The 26,340-nt window shown below is 35.2% G+C and overlaps 2 protein-coding genes across 3 annotated transcripts in view; one reads left to right on the top strand and one right to left on the bottom strand.

Moving 5' to 3' along the window:
* Window positions 1-13,312, top strand: part of RYR3 (ryanodine receptor 3) — a 195,398-nt gene extending 182,086 nt beyond the window's left edge. For both annotated transcript variants that reach the window (XM_066321419.1, XM_066321418.1), the window contains 10 exons: window positions 2,068-2,110; window positions 2,671-2,798; window positions 3,696-3,756; window positions 4,616-4,762; window positions 6,424-6,558; window positions 8,564-8,720; window positions 9,743-9,807; window positions 9,911-10,011; window positions 11,555-11,606; window positions 12,414-13,312. In XM_066321419.1, coding sequence (XP_066177516.1) covers window positions 2,068-2,110; window positions 2,671-2,798; window positions 3,696-3,756; window positions 4,616-4,762; window positions 6,424-6,558; window positions 8,564-8,720; window positions 9,743-9,807; window positions 9,911-10,011; window positions 11,555-11,606; window positions 12,414-12,509 — 985 coding nt within the window. In that variant the 3' untranslated portion in view covers window positions 12,510-13,312. The remainder of the gene's footprint in view (window positions 1-2,067; window positions 2,111-2,670; window positions 2,799-3,695; window positions 3,757-4,615; window positions 4,763-6,423; window positions 6,559-8,563; window positions 8,721-9,742; window positions 9,808-9,910; window positions 10,012-11,554; window positions 11,607-12,413) is intronic.
* Window positions 13,313-13,433: 121 nt separating this feature from the next.
* Window positions 13,434-26,340, bottom strand: part of AVEN (apoptosis and caspase activation inhibitor) — an 83,626-nt gene continuing 70,719 nt past the window's right edge. The window contains exons 3-6 of the mRNA XM_066321424.1: window positions 19,836-19,906; window positions 16,350-16,445; window positions 14,479-14,830; window positions 13,434-13,878 (exon numbers count right to left, since the gene is read on the bottom strand). Coding sequence (XP_066177521.1) covers window positions 13,760-13,878; window positions 14,479-14,830; window positions 16,350-16,445; window positions 19,836-19,906 — 638 coding nt within the window. The 3' untranslated portion in view covers window positions 13,434-13,759. The remainder of the gene's footprint in view (window positions 13,879-14,478; window positions 14,831-16,349; window positions 16,446-19,835; window positions 19,907-26,340) is intronic.

Raw genomic sequence — 26,340 nt, 5'->3', positions numbered from 1 at the left:
TTGTACACACTTGTACACGAGTAATATTCTCCTCCCTTTCTTTCCATTCCTTGTTAAAGATATTTGTATGTGATGAGAGGAATAAATCTAGTGAAAAATAGCATTCCTAGAATTTGAGTAGGTCTGACAGGAATTTCTGTCAAGTTTGTAGGCATTAGCAAATACTGTAGTTGTCATACACTGATTGTAAGAGTCTCAGTAAGCTGCAGCAGTTTGAGACACAAACACAGCAAGTCAGCTCTCTTCCTGCAGAAAAGAATGCCTTGACTATAGGCTGTTTTTCAGAATTTATTGGTAGGTTTAGGTTAGCTATTAGGAAGAAGTTCTTTACTATAACAGTGGTGAGGCACTGGAACAGGTTGCCCAGTGAAGCTGAAGATGCCCCAGCTGTGGAAGTGTTCAAGGCCAGGCTGGATGGGGCTTTCAGCAACCTGGTCTAGTGGAAGATAGCCCTGCTCTTGGCAAGGAATTTGAGCTAGGTGATTTTTAAGGTCCCTTCCATTTGTGCGTCCACAATTAGAATTTCTAAAATACTGGAAATTCTTGAATACTTTGTTTTCTATACCTAAGTTTTAAGAATTTTTCTTAATTTCATTCAGCAGTATGGACTACCATGTATTATTAGTTACAACAGAAGGTAATTGGGAAACTGGAGAGCCTGCTTCTTTTCCAACCAGTTTCTTTCACTATTGCTAGCAACCCATCTAGACACCCAGTAAACTTATCTTCAGCAAAAAGAAGCATGAATTAATGAAATATATTGTTGATTCATCCCTATTGACATGCTGTAAACTCTGTTCTCAGCACATTACACTGGCTACTGAAGTTAAACAAAACATCAGGGCTAATTTAAGCAGGCTAATCCATCCCTCTGATGTTAACTGAGTCTCGAGATTTAGTGCAAGTACAGTATGATCAGAATAACCACTGCTGGAGGGTAGTCAGTGTTCTGTGCAAACTGAAATGTGCTTTCTATAACTGAAAAAAAGTAATTAAAAGAGCAAAAGATGTACCCTGACGTTTTTGGTAAAAGAGATAGACACAAGCTGGCTACACTATGACATATATGACATCTCTTAAAGCCTGAAAAATCAAGCAAAAAATAATACAGAGCATTGGACTAGAATATACCATCCATTTGAGTCACTAGAAACATTTGTCTTTACCTGGATTAATTTAATTTAGAATTCCAATTCAGAAAGGTAAAAGTTGGAGCATAGTCATTGGGAAGTTTGCCTCACATCCCAGCAGAACATGGTTCTGGAATCTCATTTTTCTTGTGCTAGCACTTACTTTATTTTACCAATACTGTCCTTTAGTTTAAGTAGTTATTTTTCTCTTTTACATTCCTCTATATTTTCTCAACTCAGTCTTATTTCCAGGAAGTAAGGAGAGAAAGATCTTCAACTTTGTAGTGTTTCCTGCTAACTGGCATTCCTCAAAGTGGATATAATATACAGTAAGATCATTAGAATGAGCAATTCCTGGATACTGCTCTAAATATATATATATTTGCTACTATATGTTGGCAAATTATCTTGAATTTTCTTGGCAAGTTTAATATTTTAATTTTTTTGTTGGCAAACAGTTGACTGGTTCTCAAGTGTTCAGCCTCTATTTGAAATGTAATCCAATGAATTTAAAAATTATCTATGCTTTAAGATTATCTTATTTTTCTCTGCAAATCATTGCCTGACTTGATTTTTACAGCTAGGGGTGTAATAGAATTTATTTAGGAGATAAATGATATTACAAAGACTAGCCTGCTAATATGGAATTGTTAAGCTTATCAGGTGATAGTATTTAGCCTGCTGTTCTTTTGTAGCCAGTTGTATCTGTGGATGGGTAAAATAAAGGGAATATGGAGGGGGAGGATGATGTTGCAGCAAATTATGATTAATAACAGCTGTTGTCCACATGGAAAGAAACCATTCTCCTAATTTTAAGTGCAGTGAGTGAACAAAATTTGCAATGATCAGAAGGATATTTTCTCTCTTTTTTTCATTGTTTTTTTTCCTTTCCCCTATAAGTTAAATAATTTGCAATACCTTTGCCTTACCTATGTAGGTCCTTCCCTAACAATTACTGGGACAAATTTGTGAAACGCAAGGTAGGCTTTTTTATATTTCTATTATGTTTTTCAGAGCAACAATCTACTATTTGGTTAACTTGGATATCCGTATAATATACTTCTGTACACATAAATACAGAAATAACTGAGAACTGGAATTTGTTTTATGGAAGTCATTGTTGTGTTAAATGTCTTGGTGAACAGGCAGCTGTGGTGTAGGTGGGAGGAGGGAGGAAGACAGAAGGCTGTGGTTTCCTTCCTAGACTCAGACATTTGAAATAAGTTTGTGCTGTCAGTCACCGGCAGGTCTAATTTGCAATCATTGTCATCTTTAGGATACAAAGCCCCCTCATTGCCCTAAAAAAAGAAAAACATGCCAGCTGAAATGACAGCAAATTATACATAAGCTTTCAGATAATAGCCTTTAATGCTTCTATTTTTCTTTTTTATGCTCCCCTGATTTCCTGGGAGTTCTTACTGTTCTAGTAGTGTTAATTGTGAAAGACTTATTTTTTAATTCCTGACAACTACTGGTCTAAAGTAGGTGAATGTCACTGAGGAGTTTCTGTGAGTAAAAGCTTCTCTTCTTCCCTTTCTAGGTTATTAACAAATATGGAGACTTATATGGAGCAGAGCGCATTGCAGAACTTTTGGGTTTGGACAAAAGTGCCCTTGATTTTAGTCCGGTGGAAGAGAGCAAACCAGAAGAGGCCTCTCTTGTGTCATGGTATGACTTCTGAACTTCAGAGACAAATTATGCATTGGTAAAACTTCACCATCAAAGATAAAAACAGATTTCATCTTGAAAGTGTTGTGATGTTTTCCTCAACATAGAAAATTCAAATAGATAAGTCTTCCTAGTGTGGAAGTAAAATAAAATAGCTTTTTGTTTGTTCTAAAACACATTTGTGTTATAAAAGTAAGAAAAAAAATCAGGGAATTTATGCTGACTGGTATAGTTGGCCACTCTTTCATTTTAAACAATAATTAATGGAGCATTTAAAAGTTCTTACAACAGAGTTTACAAACCAAACGACAGAAGAAGTATTGATAATAAATACCTAGATAATAGGTGTCTAGTACAGATTCAGAGATGTTTTCCTGACTTAACCAGTCAGTCAAGATGAAAGTTTGAAAGTGTCCCAGGCCCAAGTGACTTATGCTCCTACAAGAGCTGGTTTTCTCAGTATGTAAGATGCATAGGAATGATTTCCCTTTGCATGGCATCCAATGGCTAATAAAAAAATTAGAATAATTAAATAATTAAAATAACCTTTTCTCTTGGTTTTTCTGGCAATATTTTACACTAGACAGAACACTTACCTCTTGAATTAAGCAATCTGTGTTCCACAGCTCACTACTTTGGCAGAGATTTTAATTTCTTAAGGCTGGAATATGGCAGTATCATTCTTCCTGAAATGTTCCACCAGTTTTGTTGATTTAGAAACTCTTTATGGTGCTCAGAATTAGTGAATATTCTGAAAAATGAACAGTTAATTTATATCACTGCCTTCAGAAAAAAAAAAAAAAAGGTGAAATGCCAAAACTAGTTTGCTGTTTGTAAATGCAGGATTCAATACTTAATTTTGACATTTATGCATTTCAAAAACTTTGTTTTTCTTAGGCTAAGCTCCATTGACACAAAGTACCACATTTGGAAGCTTGGAGTTGTTTTCACTGATAATGTAAGTATGTTAGCCTAGAAGAATATGCTTTGATTTACTCTAAACATGGTTGTATGTCTTCCACCATCTGCTTTTATTTTAAACAAACATACACAAATAATATTGCATTACAGAGCCATTTATTTTTTTCTGTCTTGTGATTAGACTAGATGTTTTAACCAAATTATATACTGCAACAGTATAGATGGTTATAAACTGCATAGTATAGATGCTTATAACTGCAATTATAGCACATTATTTATTAAATTAATGGTTTAAAAGGTAGCTTAATTATTGTTACTTGCCCATATGAGTGACAGTGGGCAAACCTCTCTGGTTCAGCCTCAAGGATTAACCCTTGGGAGCGTTCCCACTCAAGTAAAGAATCTACACAACACACGCCTGGGAGTGCCAGAAAACCCTGCCATTAAAAAGCAGGACTGAGCTTTTACAACATAAAGTGATTGACTGGAATTCACATGTTCCCAGGCTAGTCATGCTAGCTCAGCAGAGCAACATTCATCTTAAAATAAGTTATTAGTACTACCAATGCTTGGCTGCTTTATCAGGAAACACCTGCCTTCCACAGCCCTGCCAGTGGCAGTAGCTGTCAGGATACACAGGTTTTTCACATCCTTGTGATGGCATTTTTTTGAGGCTGTCAAGTGAGGCTGGTCTCAGCATTTTTCAACAGCAATAGCAGTGTGATGTCGCCCTCCATCACTGTTAATTTTCAAAAGTTGGGTGAAATTTGAGCTGTTTAATCCCTACATAGGCAGTGTCCTACTACAACCTGAATGACCTAAAACCACTATGTTCTGGATCCAATAAACCATATCAACACATGCTAACCCTCTGCCACTTTTCACTTTCTCTACAGTCATTTTTATACTTAGCTTGGTACACAACTATGTCTATCCTTGGGCACTACAACAACTTCTTCTTTGCTGCTCATCTGCTGGATATTGCTATGGGTTTTAAGACATTGAGAACTATTTTGTCTTCAGTCACTCACAACGGTAAACAGGTTAGTGCTACATATGCAAAGGTTTGAAAATAAGTACACTTTGTAAAAGTACCGTAAAAAATGTAGTACTGGAAATATGGGAATGCAATTAATTTTTATCATGATGGGATTGAACATACCTTCTGCAGCACACTTAATACATGTTAACTCCTATAAAATTACAACAATCTCTATCCACCAAGTGACGACAGATAAAGAAGTGTTGTATGCAATATAAAACACATAATTTTAGAAAAATACAAGAGTATGAATTATTACCTAGCCAGCTCCTTCTGTATCCTCAATGATGAGCTGATTTGTGATAAGAATACACAAGAATAAGAATACACATTCCCTCCTTAGCTATAGCAGTCATAATGATCTGAGCACTGAGATTTCAATACCTGGCTAATAGGAATGTGGTTAAAGGTGTGGGCATCCTGCACTGTGGAATATGCTTCTATGGAACTTGGTCATGCAAAAGTCAGGTAAATAAAGTGTACTTCTAAAACGAATTGTTGAAATTTTTGCAGGGAATCATGCTCTGATCTTTAAAGTATCCATGTTCCTAGCTAGCATAACAACAAAAACCAAGCTTTACAGTTACTTTTAAACTCACATTTAAGAAATCTAAATTCCCCAAAATATTTCAAACATACACATTCCATTCCTTCTCAAATGCAGTAACATATATTCTAAGCCCACTCCTGTGCCCTGCTAGATTTGTCAAAACATTTTAAACCACATGATGTTTTGGAAGAGGCATAAAATATCACCCAAGGTGGTGACGTGTTATCATCACACAAACAAATGAAATCTCTGGTTTTATACTATTTATTTTACTTCAGGATCACCAATTTTGTGTGAGTTTTAATGATTGTAATGATTTATTTATTTTTCTTATGAAATTTTTAAAATGTAATAGTCAAAACTGAGCATAGTTGACAGAACTGTTTTAACTCAAGACCATGGCTTTTACATTCTTAACAAGCAATGAATAGTTTTTCTAATCCTGCTGCTTTTCTGGCTAGTAAATGTGAACACAGAAAGACAGCTGCAGATTTCTGAGTTGAAATGTTCATTTTGGGAGCATGCTGACAGATTTTCAGATAGTGATAATTGATCAGTTTGTCCTTCAGTACTCTTATGTTTCTTTAAAAGAATAAATACCGGTTGTTGCATTTTTAAAAATATATAGCTTCCAGTAAACTCCTCTCCAGACCTATATCTTCTAACAGCACAGTATAATCTAGTCTCACTAACTGCTGAACTTTTTCACCTAATGACTTTATTTCCTTACAGGCAGAACCTGGAAATTACTTACTCTTATCTAAAAAATTCTCTCCATTTTAACAATGGCTTTGCTAAACAGCTTTGAAAGAGAAAATAGACTATGATAGGTCTTTGAGTCCTAATAAGTCCCAGCTGAAACTGTCAGCTTATCTAAAAGGTTTTATTTTTATTATTTAATTTTTATTGTATATCCAGTGTTTCAATTTACTATAATTAAACTTTTAAACTAAAGACTGTAAAAAATTGTTCCGGTGATACACACATAACTGCTGTCTTTAGTTTCCTTATTGGGAAAGGTACAGTATCACCCGTTTTCAATATTTAAGGCAATGCATTAAGCAGGCAAAATAATATTGAAACCTAATTTCATGTCACATCTCCACACACAGCTTGTGCTAACTGTGGGACTCCTGGCTGTGGTGGTGTACCTTTACACTGTGGTGGCCTTCAACTTCTTCCGTAAATTCTACAACAAAAGTGAAGATGAAGATGAACCAGACATGAAGTGTGATGACATGATGACGGTAACTAAAACATCACCTGCATGCCTCAGATATCATCCTGAATTTTCAAATAGATACTTCAGCGAGAATGATAAGTAAGAATGATAAGTGATGTGTTTGTTGTTAAATCCATTGGGTTCTTCTTCCTGATACCCGTCATTTTGGAAATACAAATAGTCTTGAAATTCCCTCTGCATTCTCCAGTGGTCCAAACTCAACAGCAAATAGGAAGGTATTATCAATTTTTCTCCTAAATACTGTGATTTATGATATGCCACAATGCTTTTACAGCTGAGGATGGCAAACCCTCAAACTGAAAAAAAGGAATTTCTTGACAAACTTGTCAGAGCTTCAAAAAGAAGCTGTGTTGTCACAACAAAGATGCCCCATTTGTTCCCAATGTTCACAAGTGTGCAAGCTCTTCCTGTCCTTACTTAGGTTATATGAATTAAGTGATGTTACTAACACTAGGTATAAAAGCCTGCTCCAAAATTACAGTTAGCAATTTAGTCATGAAGAAAGAAGTTAAGGGTGAGAAAGCAGAAATTACAACTTATAATGGGTGATACCAATTTACAATCTGATTTTTACCCATTGCCACTGAATGTTATTTCTGTCAAAATAACACATACTCTATGGATATATATTAATGAAGAGGATTTGATTTTCTTACTGTATACAGAAAACACAAATTCGGGTAGTAAAAAGGTAATAGTCTGAGTTTGGGGCCAGCTGATATCTCCCATGGAACAGAAACTCTCTGCCCTGCATTTTACATCAAAGATAGAATAAAATAACTCAGAACAGAAGTGTATCATAGACTTCACAGAATGATCCTCTCTATTCTTGATCTTTCTTTTAAACACTCAGTGCAGGTTAGACATGCAAATTACAGAAATTATGAAACCTGTCCAAACTTTGTGACCTGAATACTATGGTCTGGTGATAAAATAGGTGTAGGAATAACTAAAATAATAAAACTATACTACATTTTAAACCACTCTATCAAGTGAGGTAAATAAATTCTAAGCTAAATTTTTAAGTATTATTAAACTAGTACTAGCATCTTATGTCATCAGTAAAACTGCATTATAAAAATGAATGTATAGTTCTGTTTAGTGTTTGCAAATGCCAGGTTTTATAGTCATTATTTAACACCCACTCCTGTCTAATGTGACTGCAGAACACTGGCTGTGCTTAGAGATTGTTATTGTTTTTAACCCACACTGTGTGGCCAAAGGCAGTTTACAAGATTCTGTAGCCAATCATACAGGAACATCAGTAAATTATCACTCCTGCAGAAGATCTCATTCCCAAATACTTACAGAGCTTAAGTATACAGATTATTTAAGATTTTTTGATTGAGATTTATATCTTAAAAAATATGACAATACTTTGGTAAAGTGATTACTTCTGTATTGAACTGAACACAGGCTGTTTCAGAGATCACAACTTATTTACAATATAATAAATCAGACATCTAGTATTGCAAAATTAATTTATCTGGAAACCACCTACAAACAGCTAGATCTACTTGTTCTGATATGCAACTATTTATTTTATGGCAATATTTTCCACATCTCTAAACCTTACTGCAGCACTTTGAAAGATGTCCTCTGCTTACTCAGAGCAAGACAGAACCTTCAGAGTAGAATATAGTTGAATACAGTAACAGTAAATACAAGAAAAATAACGCCAAAATAGTCTCAGTCTGAAAGTAAGACCCAGGGAGTGAGGAGCACGTAACAGCTGATGCTGACTCCCCCTCTTAGTAAGTGTACCTGAAGGTGGAATCACATTAGTTAAGACAGTAACAGATTTTTGGTGCAGTGTGTTTGATTCATGAGGAATGATATCATGTGTTCTTGTTTCAAAATTGTCAAGAGAATTAGCAAAGCAGAATAATTCAAAAAGAAAAAAAGAAAAAAAAAAGAAAAAAAGAAAAAAAAAAAAAAGAAAAGAAAAAAAAAGAAGAAAACACCAAAAAATAATTAATGGTAAATATATTTTCCTCTCTCTTTTTTAGTGTTACCTGTTCCACATGTATGTGGGTGTAAGAGCTGGCGGTGGCATTGGAGATGAGATTGAGGATCCTGCTGGAGACCCTTATGAAATGTACCGAATTGTCTTTGACATCACATTTTTCTTCTTTGTCATTGTTATTCTACTGGCCATTATTCAAGGTACCATCACTTACCTTAGTAGACATTGTTCAAAATTAATTCATAATTGAAAATCATATATATGTTTGAGGTAAATTTAGCAGTATTGCTGTAAAGACTTATTTCTGAGTTTATAAAATCATTAATTCTGAAAGTAATAATTTTATATTAATTCATACATAATAGGCTTTTTCTCTATTTTCCCTGAAGTCAAAAAACAAGGAATGTAACTTAAGTGAGTTGCAGTGTTTATGAACACTTTTATAACTATCCAGCAAATATGAACCTTGTGCAGCATCACTGTTCTCCTATACTAAGCATTTAAACTTGGGAGAGCCTTGCTGAAGACACTCTTCCCTCTTTTAGCCTGTAATCACCACAGGTGACTGGGGAATGGAGACTTTCCAATTGGAAAGGGTAACTGACATGGAGAAAGTCACCATGGCCACAAAGCCATTTCTTCCTTTCTTTAGAGGCTGATTTGCAGTTTTAATTTTTTTGCAGTTGTGTTTTACAACAAACAAGCCCCCTCTTTGGTGATGGGCAGCATTCGGCACTCATTCCATAAACTCTTCTAAGGAACCTTATGCTTTTATAGTAACCTGGTGGCAAAAAAAAAAAAAAAAAGAAAAAAAAAAAGTGACACATCTATACTGAGTAAAAGTTACAAATGTCACAGTCCCCAGAATGATCCCATTCTTTTCTTAAAATGTTGGAAGTGGAAAAGTAATGCGTCAAATGTGAAGCAGACTCACAAACTGTCCAAGGTGGGCTGTGGGAGCAGAGCTGTCTTTGTTGAACAAGACGGGATATAAGATTTTCATGAGAAGGAAGAGTGAAAATAAGTTTCATTCATGGGAACAAAAGAGATGAGCTTGTGTAAGGTTAAATGGACTATAATAAAGCACAAAAAAGTCTTTCCACTCTCAAGACTGTGCCTGTGTGTATAAGTACACTAAATTCAAGATACTGGAGGACTGACATTACTTACAATATGAATATTGCTAAGTACTGAAGTGTTCCTACTTTTCTATTTGAAATAGGTCTGATTATTGATGCTTTTGGTGAGTTAAGAGACCAGCAAGAACAAGTGAGGGAAGATATGGAGGTAGGAAGCACATTATATTTTTCATTGCTCTTGCTCACTGAGATTTTCACCAATTAGTGTCTTCGAGTTAAAATTCATCTGTAACCACAACTTTTGCTTTCAGACCAAATGCTTTATTTGTGGAATCGGCAATGACTACTTTGACACAACCCCGCATGGCTTTGAAACACATACTTTGCAAGAACATAACTTGGCAAACTACCTGTAAGTACATTTTACAATTGGAATTGTGATAAAGAGACCTTTCAGATGTAATGTAATTTAGGTGCACACATTGCTTAAAATCCCAAGGCAGAATTCTACAGAACTTAGGAATATTTCCTCTCCTTTCTGGTCTCCTCATCCCTATTCCACACTGCTGGCCTTTAAAGTGCTCACCTTACACATGAGCTATCTTAGTAGTATGAGAATAGAGGGCACATCAACTCCTTATTCTGCTGGGAGGAAGTCCAGATATGGGTAAGTCCAGATAAGGATAGGGGACAGTTTAATAAGTTTCTTTATTTTGTTTAGAAGTTTTGATTGTGACTTTTTGGGGGGCTTGGTAATGCTGATGCGACCATAGAAAATTGACTTCAATTTGACAAAAAAGAAAACCCAAAACAAAGCAAATAAAGGCATTTGTAGGAAGTTCTTCAAAGATCCAAAAAATAATTAACTCTGTCCCTATAGTTCTTTAGTGGCAGGGGAGCTTTTTGAAACTTTGATGCATTCATGTACATATTTGGGCTATACCAAACTCCCAAGAGAGTGCTCTTCCACTTTCATTAGTAAATATAGAGCAGACCTAAGAGGATATTAAAAAAAGGTATTCTTGTTGCATCAGTTATTCATACAACAACGATAATTAATTATACAAGCATTGCACCAGCAGAATAAAGGGAGGAGCTGGTGAAATCTTATAGCAGTCTGGCTTCGGAATAATGCATCTGAACTTTTTTAAATTTAAAAAAATATAAATTGCATAATATAATGCAAATTTCTATTAATATCCCTAGATTTACTAGTCTACAACATCCAAGCTTTTCTTAATATATTGAATTGCTTTGCTGTTACATGGGAACCTCTAATTCATCATAAATTAAAAATGGCCACTTTCTTCATAGTAGAATATATAGTGAACAATCTTTTTACCAAGTTATACCCTTTAATTACAACTGTTAAAATCAGCTTGCTTTCCTTCCTTCACAATGAAAGCACATAACTAAGCTTAATTCCAAATTCACTGCATCAAAACTGTCAACCATGAGTAGTATTACCTCTAAACAGACCACAGCTGGTTCTCTACAGTCTTCCTAATTACTTGAAGCTCTCAACATTTGGTGTTGGGGAAGGATAGGCTCAGCCTGTGAGATGTATAGAAGCAGTGTTCAGAATTCCTGGTGCAGCTCAGTATTTACCACCCTTCTCATGCAGTAGCCATAGTAACTTCTTCCAAGGTGAGATGTTGGAGCATATGTGCTCAGGATTTGGCATATACCTAATTCAGGTATTGCTCCTCACACTGAAACGAAGGAAATGCTAAAATGGCATTTTTCTACTTCTACAGCTTTTTTATCTGTTAGCACTTTCACAGGAGCCATGCTTCAGGACAGAATTTTCTTCCTTAAAATAAGCACTTTAAATGCCTAGCAGCATCATTGCTTTGCTAGTTGGCATAATCTTCCCCATATACCCCAGACTAGAATAGGTCAGACAGAGAGATTATGTTTCCTGCATTAATACCCACTTCATGTGCTTGTTTCAGGTTCTTCTTAATGTATCTAATTAACAAGGATGAAACTGAGCATACTGGCCAGGTGAGTAGAAAATAAAACTTAAGAAAAGCCATTAAGATAATCTTTAAACATTTTTATATTCTCAAGCCTTGTAGCTGTGTACCAGCAGGTGGAACTGATGTACCACTGAGAAGTGTGGATGATGCCACTCTCCCCAAGAGTCTACTGCCAGTGAAAGAAAAGAGGGGTTAAAACAAAATGGAAGGAGGGGATGCTGCACTGTGCTATTTCACCCAGCAGTGAACTCTGTCAGAAGTCAGTTAGTAGTAATCTTACTGTTATCTTAGCTCTGAAAAGAAAATCTCAAATGCACCAAGTGTAGTTTATTCCCAAAAGGCTTAAGTAATTAAGCTACTATATTTATAGTCAAAATCTCTCTATATATGTGTAGATAGGCATTTGGGTGACTGTAAGTTTAGCATTGTTAGGCCTTAAAGGTAAATAAATAAGAAAATAAGTAGAACTTAATTTTATCTTATGTCTAATATAGAAGCTTTTAGGCAAACACTACAGAAGTACCTTTGTTTTCCATTCAGAGCAAAACACTTTTGCTTATATACAAATTTATCAACAGGTTTGTTCTGATATAAATAGACTGATTAATCTATACTTAAGATATTTTACTAATAGAGCTTTAATTGCAGCAGTACTGAATTGAGAGAAGTATAAAACTTTTATAAACATTGCTGACTTACAATCTTTTGAGTTCCAGAGTCTTTACAGTTCTACTCTGTGGTAGCAGGCACAGTATGTGGTTATTGTTAAAAACTTGTCTACAGCAGTAACTGCACGGCGACTGGTACGATAAATATTCTTTCTCATTTTCAGGAATCATTTGTGTGGAAGATGTACCAAGAAAGATGCTGGGATTTTTTCCCAGCAGGGGACTGCTTCCGAAAACAGTATGAGGATCAGCTTGGCTAATATCACAAAAGAAATGATTTTTTCATGAACTGCTAAGATCTGGTATACAAAAAAAAAAAAAAAAAAATCTATTCCTTTCATGGTATAATTTCACAGCTTCTATTTGCTTTAAATGTCTTCAAAGTTCAAGACACACATAAAATTTGACACTATTTCAGAGGCTTTTTGTACCTACCACATATAAAACAGGTCTTCTGTTGGAATTTTAATTAGCAAAAACTATGCCAGATTAACTTAAGCCTTCCAGTTCAAACATGGCCTAAAATTATAACAACTTTTTAACCACATCATTAACCTGGTGTTTGGCAGTACAGTTGAAAGGGCTAAAAGGCATCTTAATTGCACATCTGACACTGAAGAACTTGAACATCAGAGACCGTACCTCAGAAAAAACAATTCAACTAACTGCTATCCAGTTTTCCCCCCATAGTATTTGCTAGTGAATGTATTAAGGTACAGTTTGAAGAGCTTTAAGCAGTTAAAAAGAAATCATTTTCAAACACTTTGTCAACCTTGAAACATTAAAGTGCCTTAAAACCTCTGTAGACATAGCTATGCAAACTTTTTGTTAGTGTTCTAGATGAACAGACCCATTAACTGTACTGCTTTTCTGTCTTTCTGTATCGAATTGCACTTGAAGTTTGTTTATACACTACCTTCAATAACAGCTTATTAGATGCTGCTGTTAAAAGACATACACTGTATCAAAATGAACACAATTGAAATCTTAGGCCAAAATAAAACAATGCTTTACGGTCACCTGCAAGTAGAAGTTGCTAGGATTATGCTTTTTTTTTTTTTTTCCTTCTAATAAAAAGTGCCCATTGCAATAAAGTATTACAAACCAAATATAACTGTTTCTATCATCTTTCCCATTTTTCTACAATATGGAATTTTGTGACAATGTAACTAAAACCACACACATTCATTGTTCATCCACAGCTTTATTTTAAGGACTACATAGAACAAGTAAAGGCAAAGTAACTGCTCTCTTTCTGCACTGTGACCTTCTTCTTTAGCAAAGAAAACTAACTTCATCACAAATTTTAGACCGCTCTGATAACACCATTAGTCTTCAACAACCTTGAATTTCATCTAAATTAATTTTGGTTGCACAGAATTTTAAGTGGCAGCAAAGAAAAACAGACATTTGGCATACAGAGAAAGGAAATAACAAGAAGATAAAGAGAGATTCAAGTTTCTATGTAATGTTTGCTATATTCAATTATTCATATGAGGAAATTTGAGCTTCAGGCAATCATGCTGTCCAGCCAGTCTTCAAGCTCTTCTTCAGTAACATCTTTAGATGTACTTTGTTGCTGCTGTGATGATGTGCTCTTCTCTTCAGGTATATCTACTTTTAAAGGCTCTAAAGAAGTGAAAACAACAAGACTGAAAATCTGGAAACAATTCCACACTACATCTGTCCTCCATCATTCTGCTTTTAATGCACAACTGACTGTATTTAAATACAATCTCTACTTCTTGAAGAACAGCAAGTCATATTCCAAAAATAGTTTCCATGCTAAACTTAATTTTGTAAAATTAACGCTAGTAAAGTTTGAAAGCAGCATTTAGAAGAAGCCATCAGAAATAGCTGTCAATTCTTCTGTACACTATTAGCACAATGAACTAAAGGCTGATGAAGTTACATGAATACTTACTCTTTCTTACAATAAAATTCTCTAGCAGTACCCTTAATTTTTTAAAATTTAATTTTTTGCCAAATCGTAAGCCCAGTGCTGTTTTGCAGAAGAATTTCACTAAATGTTTAATGTGAACTGACAATAGTGAAGCTTCAGGTTAGTGAGGAGTTAAAACTGAAAATGAACACAGCCCCAGATAAATGCAGTGTGACAGAGATGATGATGATAGCAGTACTGTTGACTGGCTAATCAAAAATCCAAAAACATCACCAAAATGGAGACCAATGGAAATTAAATAGGGTTATGCTGGGGAGAAAACTTACCATTTTCCTTACAGTCAATTTGCAAATCTTTCTCAGTTGATATGCTGCAGGATAATGTAACTGACGCAGGTCTATTTTCTGTATTAATAGGAGCCTCTAAATTCAGGAGAAGATCGAGTTCTTCATCCAAATGGTCAGTGTCTTGATTTGATAGTGGATGGGCTCTTTGAAATGATTCTCTTGCATTTACCCTAGAGGCATTTTTACTCCCAGGAGCAACAGAATTACCAACAGGATCAGAGACCAACCCGGTTACACTTTGAGCCAGAGACTGTTGAAACAGCTGCTCTCTCTTCTTTCCATCTTCAAAAATTTTAGATTTCATCTGTGGAATCTCTAGAGGTGTTGATGCCTAGGAGTACAAGAAAGGACTTGAGTCTTTATAATGGTTATCTATTAAAACAAAACCTTTCTAATTTGGATTACTTGCTATATTTGACCACTTATGAAAGTATAGGAAATTTGAGCAGAATTGAATTTAGAAGTAAACTAAAGTTATCTTGACACTTTTACAAAAGCAAATGCGAAATACAAGCTCCTTTTATCCCTTATTACAGAATATGAGACTGTATGCTAACACTGACAGACTCATAGAATGGTTTGGTTTGGAAGGGACCTTAGAAATTACCCATTCTAAGATGTCTGCCATGGGCAGGGAACTTTCCACTAATCCAGATTGCTCAAAGCCTCATCCAACCTGGCACTGAACACTTCCAGGGATAGGAAGCCCATAGCTTCTCTAGGAAAGCTGTTCCAGCACCTCACCACTCTTACAGTTAAGAACTTACTGAAATCTAATCTAAACAAACCCTCCTTCAGCTTAAAGCTATTTCCTTTGTCCTATCTACACATGCTCTTGTGAAAAGTCCCTCTCCAGCTCTGCTCTGTAGGCTTGCTTAAGGAACTGGAAGGTGCTGTAAAGTCTCCCTGGCACCTTCTGTTCCCCAGCCTGAAGAGCCCCAACTCTCAGCCTGTCTTCACAGGAGAGGTGCTTCAGCTCTCTGACCAACCTTGTGGCCTTCCTCCACACTCATTCCAACAGGTCCACATCTTTCTTATGCTGAGGACCCCAGAGCTGGATCCAGCTCTGCAGGTGGGATCTCACAAGGGCAGTGCAGACAGCGAGAATCATCTCCCTCAACCTGACGGTCAGATTTTCTTTGAAACTTGGCACACATTGCTGAGTAATGTTGAGCTTTCCATTCACAAACACCCCCAAAGTCCTTCTCCCTAGGACTCTTCTTAATCCTTCTTTAAGGGCCATTCTTCTCCTTACTTGGACCAATGGATCCTTTTAAGAACTTGTTTTTATATTTAAGTCTCACTGGCTCTTTTCCCTTACACTGATATTTTCACAGTTTGAAGGAACACTTTACTAGCATTGTTGCTATCCCACCACTGGAGAATAAATGACATTTTCTTCACCTGTACAACTGGCAGTTTTACCTACAGGGATTGATTCATGGAAAAAAAAAATGTATGTTGATATTAGCTATGTAGAAGGTTAAATCACAATTAATATAATTAGGAGGAAGAAGGTGAAATCACTTAGAAGATTTTGGTGCAAGCTTTTAACAGCCGCTAACAAGAGAAGCAAACACAAAATAGTGCAATCATTCCATATCAAACACTCTGACATCTGATTTCAAATCTAATATGCTGCCCATCCGGACATTTTGTTTAAGGCCAAATAAGCATACAAAATGTGTCAATAGAGGGGTGTCCTGCATTACATGCCACTTGACACACCAGTCTAAATGAATGCATTTAATCATATAATACATTCTACTTATGTTTAAAGACTAGTCATTCTAGCGCACATTATTTCTCCTAAAATATTTTCATTTTCTTGTGAAATTTCACAGCATTACCTGCACAAGGTCAGCAGCTACATTCAGCCTCAGATGTAGAGGCAATTCCTGAAGGGCCTGGACCAAAGACTGGCAGTCAACAGAAAGTGCAGAGAACTGAAACACAATTCAATACATAGTACACTTGATAAAAATACGAAACAACCAACTAACAAAAACTCTCATAATTTTAATGTATTACATACCCATGCCACATACATCCAAGAAATCTAATGAAATACACAAATTAATAGTTTAAAATACACTCTTACAAAGCAGCTTGGCTAAATAATAACATATAAACACCTAAAATACAAATAATAACTTAATGCTAAAAACAAGGTTTAAATAGAATGTTCCTTAGACAATACCTTGAAATTCCAAAGTAGGAAACCGATCAGGAAGTTGGCATAAGAATGGCATAAGAAAATTTTCCAACTGAAACATCTTTCAAACTGTGAAGCTTTCATGCAGTGTGAAATGCCATTCTTTAATGAGTTGCTACTATTTCCTAAGCAATCATCCTGTATAGCTACTGTGTAGCTAAATTTAATGCCTCAACAGAGGCTTTTCATACTTCCCCAAATGTTTTGGTACTTCCAAAAGCAACAAAATATATTGTTACAAACACCTATAAAATAACACTCGAGAAAGATATGCTGCTGCTGTTAAATGAGAACTTACTACTGTGACAGGTATTGAAGTTGCCTTTTCCCTTGACTCTTTTTTTAAAAAACAAAATTACAGAAAATGAATGAGCAATATTTCCAGTTTCTACAGAACAGACCAGATTTAAGTAGTTTTAAAACAGATTTCAAGCTCAGAGTACAGCAGAACATTTTGAGCACGTTCACCATGGGTAAACTGGCAAAGATAAATCTGATATCCATCACATATTTTAAAATCTGACAACGAAATGCAGTTCAGTCTATATTTTCATGGAAGTAGAGAAGTTGCTTCCAAATTTCACATGCTGAGACAAAGATTTGTCCCTTTCAATATGATGTAGAATGGCACAGACATTTAGAAGTCCTAATATTCATAAATTAGGAGAGTTTTGTGACATATTGTAAGAGATTTGTTGAAGAAATTCATACTGCTTCCAAAAGCCAGTTAATGCCTTTTAACAGGCTTTTAACACCTGCACATGAAGAAAGAATGAACATCAAAGATATAGTGTGTTCTGACAGTATATTTACAAAATTTAAAAAGAAACAATGCAGTTGATTTAATAGTTTCTTGTATCCAAATTCAGGTTCTGGTATCCAGTAACGAGAATAAAAGGACTAAAAAAATATCTGATGTAAGAATTTTTCTTTTTGTACTAAGCACTTTATTTTACAATGGATTAGTGATCACCATCATATATGACTCACTGGTGCAAGTAACCTCACAAAGTCTTCAGCAAATAATTCTTGTTGTCCAATAATGTGAACTAGATGTTTGGAAAATTCAGTTTTTTGGTCAGATTTTAAGGATCAAGTGTAGGTTCTGCACAGTTGCAAAAGACAAGGAAATTATTTGAATCTGATTACACAAAAAATTCTAAAAAGTATAATTGAATAACAAGTATTTAAGTGCATTTTGGAAGGGCAATGTATACTTGCAAAAATTTTAACATGAATGCACATTGCAAATGAAGTGGAGATAGAGAAGTGGAGGTGATGTTGAGGATAAAGGAAAAGAGGAGTTTTGAGAAATAACATAATAGAAGAAGGAATTTGATATCTAACTAGACACTTCTCTAAAAGTGGTGTTCTAACAAAAACCAAAGGGATCAAAACAGTATTTAATGAATTATGAACACTTCATGGCACATAGTGTTATTTGCTCAAAAAAACAGTAGAGGCATACTTTGTTGATGGAATTGCCATTTTTTACTGAAAAATCCAAATGGCTAACAACTATTTGCTTTTTCAATTGCAGACCATGATATGAAACATTTTTATTGCATTTCATCAATATGCAATGGAGCAAATGCAAATCTACTTTTTGTGAAAATGGAAGACAGTATTCTTAATAAACTGAAATTTTGTTATTGTTGTCACTATGACATTTCCATTCCACATTTGAAACTGGTGCTTTGCCATTGCTTTCTACAAAAGGTAGAGAATGAGAAATAGCTAATAATTCTGCAACTAATTTTATGTCTATTCTGTCTTATTCTGTTTCCTCATGACCAATTTACTTCAGTTTAAAATTCTCTAATGCTGTACATAATGTGTAGACAGGCAATGAACTAGAAACAGGCGAGTTAAGAGGGAAAGGCCAGGAATTTGGCTAATGGGATCTAGGATTAAAATTAGACTTGGATATGGCTTTCAGGGAAAAGAAAGATGCATCAAAAACAAAAAGGAGATACTAGGCTGAAGATCAGAGACAATGTGAAAAATTGATAATGCTATGAAACCACCTTGGACAGAATTCTGGATTAAAATAACAAAATCAAAGGAAGGGTAATGGCAACAACATGCAGATTCAGTCAGCTCACAATGGCTTTAGCCATTCAGGAATTAATTATTGTGTTCTAATCACCTAAATGCTATAATGAAAAGTATCTGAGGAAATGATGAAGAAAGTAATATTTGAGATACTGACACTATTCTGCACACTAGGAGAAACTAGAAGAACTTATAAGAAAAAAACAGTTACTGAAATCCTGTGTTCCACTGAAGAAACAGGTGGTGGTTTAGACAAATGCTGCATTTGGCTTTATTTCCTCACTTTAATTTGACTTTGCAACCTTAAAATACCTTTAAATACCACTTCTGGGGGAATAATTATTGTAACATTTTAGAAAATAATAGCATATCTTTAAAATTTGAATACATGCAGACATTACAAGAAGCACTCAAGTGGAGTTTCATAGCAATTTTAAGAAAAGACAAAAGCATATGTTTTGCAAAAATTTAGATGACTGAAGAATACAGCTGCAGAGATCGAGACACTTTAAGGTATCCTGATAGAGAAAACAGGAGACTTCTATTGCTGCGCTCCTTTTCACTCAAGCATAAAGAATTCATATATAAAAAAAATCTAGTTGGTGCCCTATATATTTAGGGCATGCAGTTACAACCAGAGGATATGAAGTGTTAATCTGAAGGAACTAGAATGCTTCCCAGTCCAATATATGAATATACTTCTACAGGTTTTGTTATAATCATTCAACATTTTTCTCTAGAATACAGCTGAAAAAAGAAGGCTGCTTTACTGCCATAGGACTTCAAAGAGACACTCCCTTATTTTCTCTTCACTGGAGGGCTTTCTTGTTCTTTCTTCCCAACATTACTTAAAAACTGAGCCTGCAGCTTTGCTTAGTCTTCAGCAGAAACAAAAGGACAAGACCTAAGGACAAGAGCCTCCAGCATTAGAGAGAAGTCGGTAAAAATATACAGAATAAAGAATGCTACTATTGTATTAACAATTTGTTGCTGAAGGCACAACTGCCTAAATATTCTGTCCCAGGTGATTATCTATAAAAAATCATTTGAATGAAAATTCTGTTACCTGCTTATGGCATATACTTTCTTTATCCCATTCTTTCTCGTCAGCAAATCGAAACTGTGTAAAGGAATCTCCTAAGGAAAAGAAATAAAAAATACATTTATTTTAAAAAGAATAAAAAGCTTTCTCTGAAATTCCCAACCCTAAAGAAGCAAATTCAAGAAATAATTCTCAACTCCACAAAATTTTTCATTTAATATTAATGCTGCTTGAATTCACAATATTAAACTTATTTATGCCAAACTTCTATAGGACTTTTAATAGTTTATTATAGTACGAAACAGTACTAAAGAGGGGCAACAAATACAAATACAAAACTGAATAATGTGTTAGGTGCCATGCCAACATGCAAGATTTTCATTCAAAAGTCGAATTTGGAAAACATACTAGGAATAGTATTCACCGAGTGAATTTTTTATGAACAGCTGTGAAAGTTCTCTTTACATTCTCTTATACATTCTCTTACCAACAGGCAAATATTTTTAAAAATGGATTAAAAAAATATTTTTAAATCACTTTGTACAAGCCAAATAAAGACTTCCTGTTGTCTGGTAGCTATATTCTCTCTCTTCTTGAGCTACTCCCTCCTCCAGCACATCATCAAAAAAGATACTGAACCCCAAATTCCAATTCATATGCAAAAAGGACTGAATTTAAAAAAACCCTTTATATAGGACTAATTAAGTTAAACAAATAATTTCAGGATCTTCTAACCTACCACATTCCTTCGAGCCAATAGAAATTTTTCTTACTATAAGGGATATTGAATTATCATTTTGCTTGAAATGCAATATTTTTATTGCAGCCCCATGCTGTGTTAGAAAAGACACACCTACAAATTCATTTACTGAAAAAACAATACAAGAACTCCAGTGACTCAAAAAAATCAGTAAGGTCCGTGACAGAGGAAACATGAAAGATTAGGGTTCAAGATGATGGCAAAAAAGTACAGAGTAAGAGAAAGCTAAGGTGGTTCTTAGATAGCAATTTAAGGATAAACAACTGTTTCAGGAGTTCCATTAGAAAAACAAAAAAAAAGCCATGCAGAATTATTATGTGAAGGAGATGAAATTTGATCCTGAGAATTAGAGAGGTACTAAGTTGGCCAGTGGTCTGGAGAATCTCTCATTTGGCAAAAGGCTGAGGGAGCTGGGCCTCAGTCACAAGAAGAGATGACTGAAAAGGGACCTCGTCACTGTCTGTAGGTATCTGAAGTGAGGGTGTCAAGAGCCTCTCCTTGATAGTGCCAAGCAATAGGGCAAGAGGCAATGGGCAGAAACTGATGCACAGAAGTTACACCAAAACATTAGGAAGAGCTTATTTATTGTGAGCACAGGAACAGGTTGTCCAGGGAGGTTGTGGAGGCTCCCTCACTGGAGATATATTCCAGTGAACCATCTGGACACAGTCCTGTGCCATGTGCTCTGAGATGATCCTGCTTAAACATGGAGGTTGGGCCAGATGACCCACTGTGGTCCCTTCCAACCTGACCCATTCTGTCATCACTGATTTATTTAAGCAGTTGGTTGAGAAGCAATGGCTCTCTCCAGAAGAAAATGAATGCTGTCAGAGGAAGTTTTCAATGGCTTTACCAACAATCGATCATCTAGCTTTCATTTGGCTCTCGACATCCTAACTGCCCTTTCATGCCGTTGCCAATTCCTGAATCGTGCCCTGCAGACAAAATATGAACATATAATCTGCCTCCCCCAAAACGGCTTCTCTTACATTTTCTGCCTGTCCCAACATGTAGGAGAGTGCAACCTTTCAGCAGTTTTACTCAACAGTGCAAGCATCAGCCGGGCTTCTGTTTTGCAAACAAAATGAATAAACCGCAAAATGGCATAGCAATTGGCATATTTCTTTCCCAAATAATGAGAAACAAGAGATCTAATCATCCTTCAGGTGGAATTTAAAATTTACTGGCCATTAATTTAAATAAGTTTTAGTAAATAAAGTGCATTTCTAGTTCATTGCATTTCATGTATGGTCATTGTGTATGCAAATATAGTAGTAACACTGAGTATCTGACACATCCATCATGGTCATTTTCAGAATCATTACAGCAAGGAAGTGACCTTCTCAACTGAATATCTGTATAGATATTTAAGGCCATTACCATGTCCAGCTTGAATATGCATTTCTCTGTTTTTGATTGCTTTATCTAACATGGTTCAGCAGTATTGTGCTGATATACAACCTTGCCTGACGAGCCATGTTTTGGTTTACATTCAGCATCTCCAGACATCACTATTCTGTAAACAGCCATTATCAAACAGTAATTAATTTCAATTAAGCACTGAAATTAACTATTAGATATCAAATAAGGTGGCTAAACTTACAAATACTCAGTTCATACAATACTAACACCAGATTCCATGCTTTTTCTAGGGATGCTCAGCAGTGTGGACCAAATGGCTTCTTTTACATTTACATGTATCTTTATGCATCTATCTGCAGATGCAAACACTTAACTTGAGCACTCACAGTTGTCTCACTAGTGACAAAGGTGCCTCTCTCTTCATTGCATGAGAGGAAATAAATGCCTCTGTTTCAAAATATCTAGAGTACTGTTAATACATAATAACTAATTTGTGAACCCAAAGAAATAAAAATATTAGTCTCCTGATTTTAAAATGGGTATGATGAAAATGTGCAAATTAATGTTTTAACAGCTCATATTTAAAAGGCTCTATTTAGCTACCAAAACCAAAATGGTCTTAAAGTCTTCTTAGTACTAGAACAAGGCCATAGGTACTTTCCTCCAATATCCCGAAGACTGCTCTAGTTAGTGTTCATGCAGCATCAGGAGGTAATAGTTTTCTGTACTCTTATAAAAGAGTAAAATTAAACTAAAGGATTAGATAAATGCTTTCAGTATCTGAGAATGATCAGATGTAAACTAGCTAAATCAACCTACTTCATCTTGATCAAGAACTGGTTTATGATTGTCCACACTCACAGAGTTGGTAATCATTGATCCTCAGTTTGATATTGTATTGCTGAATTTAAGAGTATGACAAACTGTAGTTTAATTAGGCTCTTTAAGTAAGCTAACAAAGCATGCCTTTCAAATGGAAAAGCATAACTACAATTCACAGTAGCATATTTAATGCAAATTAGGTCAATGAGAATGTTAGTCTAACCAATTATCTTTTCACAAGTTCCTTTACCCTGAAAATAACCTCCTTTTATGCCATGAATAGCAATCAAACCACTTGCAATAACTCTTGAGTTCCTTCCAACACAAAAAAATTACTTTTCTTCTGGAGAATAATTTTATGTTACCTACAAGTATCATTTGGCCTTCAGATACAGAGTAGCTGAAAATAATGCATTTAAGTAAACCTTACACATGGTCTTTGGCAACAGTTGTGATAAGCCAATATTAAAAAATATTGTTAATTATTTTAAAATATGAAATTATTATGAAAATGTCAGAATTAAACCACCATGCTTTCCTACCACTCAAATATATTATAAAGCTAAATCAATTTATTTAAATAAAGGGTATCTTTCATTTTTTCATTATCTCAATTATCTTTTCTTACAAGTATTCATTTAATAGCAGAAACAAAACACATTCTACCTGTAACCTATAATAAATATTTTCTCATTTGTGAAATTTAAAGTCTAAAAATAGAAAAAATGGAAGAAAAACAGTTTTCAGCAGGAAAAATTCTATCAGTGGAATGATTTTGTTAATTTAAAACTATCAATCACATAAAACATTACCGAAGACAGAGAAAGAATACTCTGTAGTCTCAGAGATTAAATTGGAGGATAAGAATAGCAAGGAATTAACATGATCCTTCTAAGATTGCCATGGCTGTAAAGAAGTGCTGCAAGTGCAAATATAATACTCTAAACACACTTTTTATTCATAATCTCTCTTTTAGCCCTCTTTGGGTACAGAAAGGTGCTGTAAGGTTTCCCCAGAGTCTTCTCTTCCTCAGGATGAAATCCCTCAACTCTTTCAGCTTATATCCACAGGATACTGATAGCAAGGATATTTGTAGCCTGCACTGCACACTATAAAGGATATTTGTAACCTAATCCAAAAAGAACAATACTCTACATTATTTCCCTGGCACAACTATGCAGCACTACTAGTCACATTTCAAAATAAAAACATCTGACCAAACAGGAGGATTATCTGACCAAGACTAAATGACGTCTTCAAAATTTAAAATGTGCCACAGAGAAAGCAGTGAGAAGGAAGGATCTTTGGGAACCAGTGCTGGTTCTGGAACAAAGAGTGTCTGTTCAGGAAAAACAGAACTCATTTACACATAAAGGAACTGCCGCCTGTTGAAATCAAAGACAGGTACCAATTTTTTCAAATGAGAAGCAGGGGGCTGCCAACAAATGCCAAAATACACAATGGTTCTAAAAGAAAAAAAAATACACACAAAAAATCCCCCACAAAACAAATCTTCTTACTTAAAACTAAAGCAGAGGCTAACAAAAGTCAGGAAAACCAAACAAATAAAATTAAACTGAAAGAGGTTCAGAAAAACAAACTGTAGTACACATGCTTCTTTATGAATTCCAGGTGAGTAAGACATAAGACAGAAGGAACAGGAATGCCTTTAAGCCTTTAAAGCTTTAAAAAGCTGAATGACAACTCAAGGATACTGGCAACAGTGAAAGGGAAACTGGGGAAGACAATGCAATACTAGCTCAATGTGTTTGATAGACAAAGTAGAAACTATCAGAAATGTAATAGCTATGCAGATAAATATAGCATTTTGGGGAAGAGTCAACATGGCATGTGAAGTTCTGCTGTGTGATCTAAGACAGCTTCTTAAAAAAATGAAATATCATGCACATAAGCAGGATCTAGTTCACATAATTTACATGCACTTCCAAAAGCTCTCACTGACATCCCACTCCCTTTCCCACCCAAGACTTCAGAGCAGCAAAAAGAAGAGGAGGCTTTGTATGAATAAATAATTACCTTAAAGTAGGAAGAAAAGAGTAAATTATCAATTTTCACATTAAAAGCAACAACCTGTGCATTTCTCTGGGTTCTAGCTGTTTAGTCTCTTCCCTCGATTAAAACAGAAATGAAGTAACAAAACTTCCTGATGATACCATGTGTTAGTGCAGATGAAGGTAGGCTGTGAAGAATGACATAAGAACTCCACAAGACTGAGAAAATAAGACTTTAAAATGGCAAATGAAGCTCAATACTGAAAATGTAAAATGCAGCAATTCTCAAAAAAAGTTCAGAGCTAACCAACACCATTCCAAATCAAAACCAGTGCTACACAGTGTGCAAAGCAGCAGTCTTTGGGGAATTCTAATAAGGCAGGAGTGAACAACACATAGAACAACACCATTACACCACTATCATGTATTACCTCAAATACTGTGCAGAGTCTTGTTTTCCCAAGCCCAGTATGGAAATATGTAGCAACATTAGAAAAGGCATAGAACAGATTCGGGATCAGAAGCAATTTAGTGCCTTAAGCCAAAGGAGGGGAACCAAGCAAACATGAAAGAGATACAAAACCAGGAAAAGCATTAAAAGGGCAGATGGGCACTAACTGCTCATTGTCTCTCCTCACCTAGAGGCAGCAAACGAACCCAGCAGGTAACAAACTCAAAACAAATAAAATGTGGCAAATTTTTATAACTTGAAGCTGGGTCGTGGGACTCCATGCCACCAGATGGTGCAGACAGCACAAGATGCAAGGAGAGATATAGAATAACTATTTCTCAACAAAGATTGCACATCTGGCTCAGAAAGTCCCTCAAACATAAAATATTGCAGGTCAAGAAATTAAGTGGGGAAGTAGCTTATAATATAGTACATTCAGGTATCTCCAGATGGACCTTGCTTCAGTAGAACCAACCCTAAACTAAAGCAAATAGCTAAGTTTGTTGTTATTTTTTTACCGTTCTCTTAATTGGCTATCTTTCTGCAAAAAAATAAGGACAAAAAGTAAGCAATCCACAAATTTATTTTTAGTCTGTAGCTAAGTGTTCAAGTCAATGCACATTTGTGTTCTCTATCTTCTTCCATACTTTCTTAAATTGATCACTATTTTTCATATATAATTTTTTATTAATTCCTTCACTACTATAGCTTTTGGAATGCTGCAAAAATATAAAATATTAAACTAAAATGCACTGAACTAAAAAGTATATTCAAAATTTCTCTCAACTACAGTAGCCTGATTATTCATAAGCACCAATTCCATCTCCTCCAGTATTCACTTTTTTTACTGAATAAACAATAAAATTATATTTAAGGTTAAAGTTACTGATTTCCCCATAGGTAAGCTTAAACTTTTCATTAAGTTTAAGCTAGTCACCTTAAATATTTACATTTTTCCTGATGCTTTATGACATTTTCTGGTGTCATTTTTTTCAGGCCACTAATTTATAACATACTTAGAGATTTTTAAATGTCACTGCAGCCAGCTTGCAATATTAGACAAAGTATATAAATCCACTGAGCATACTGTTTTTTGAGCAGTATCATTCAAGTAGGCTGGGA

Source organism: Sylvia atricapilla, chromosome 6 (assembly GCF_009819655.1).
Source record: "Sylvia atricapilla isolate bSylAtr1 chromosome 6, bSylAtr1.pri, whole genome shotgun sequence".
NCBI classification, from domain to species: Eukaryota; Metazoa; Chordata; class Aves; order Passeriformes; family Sylviidae; genus Sylvia; species Sylvia atricapilla.
This window is presented reverse-complemented; position numbering and strand designations above follow the sequence as displayed.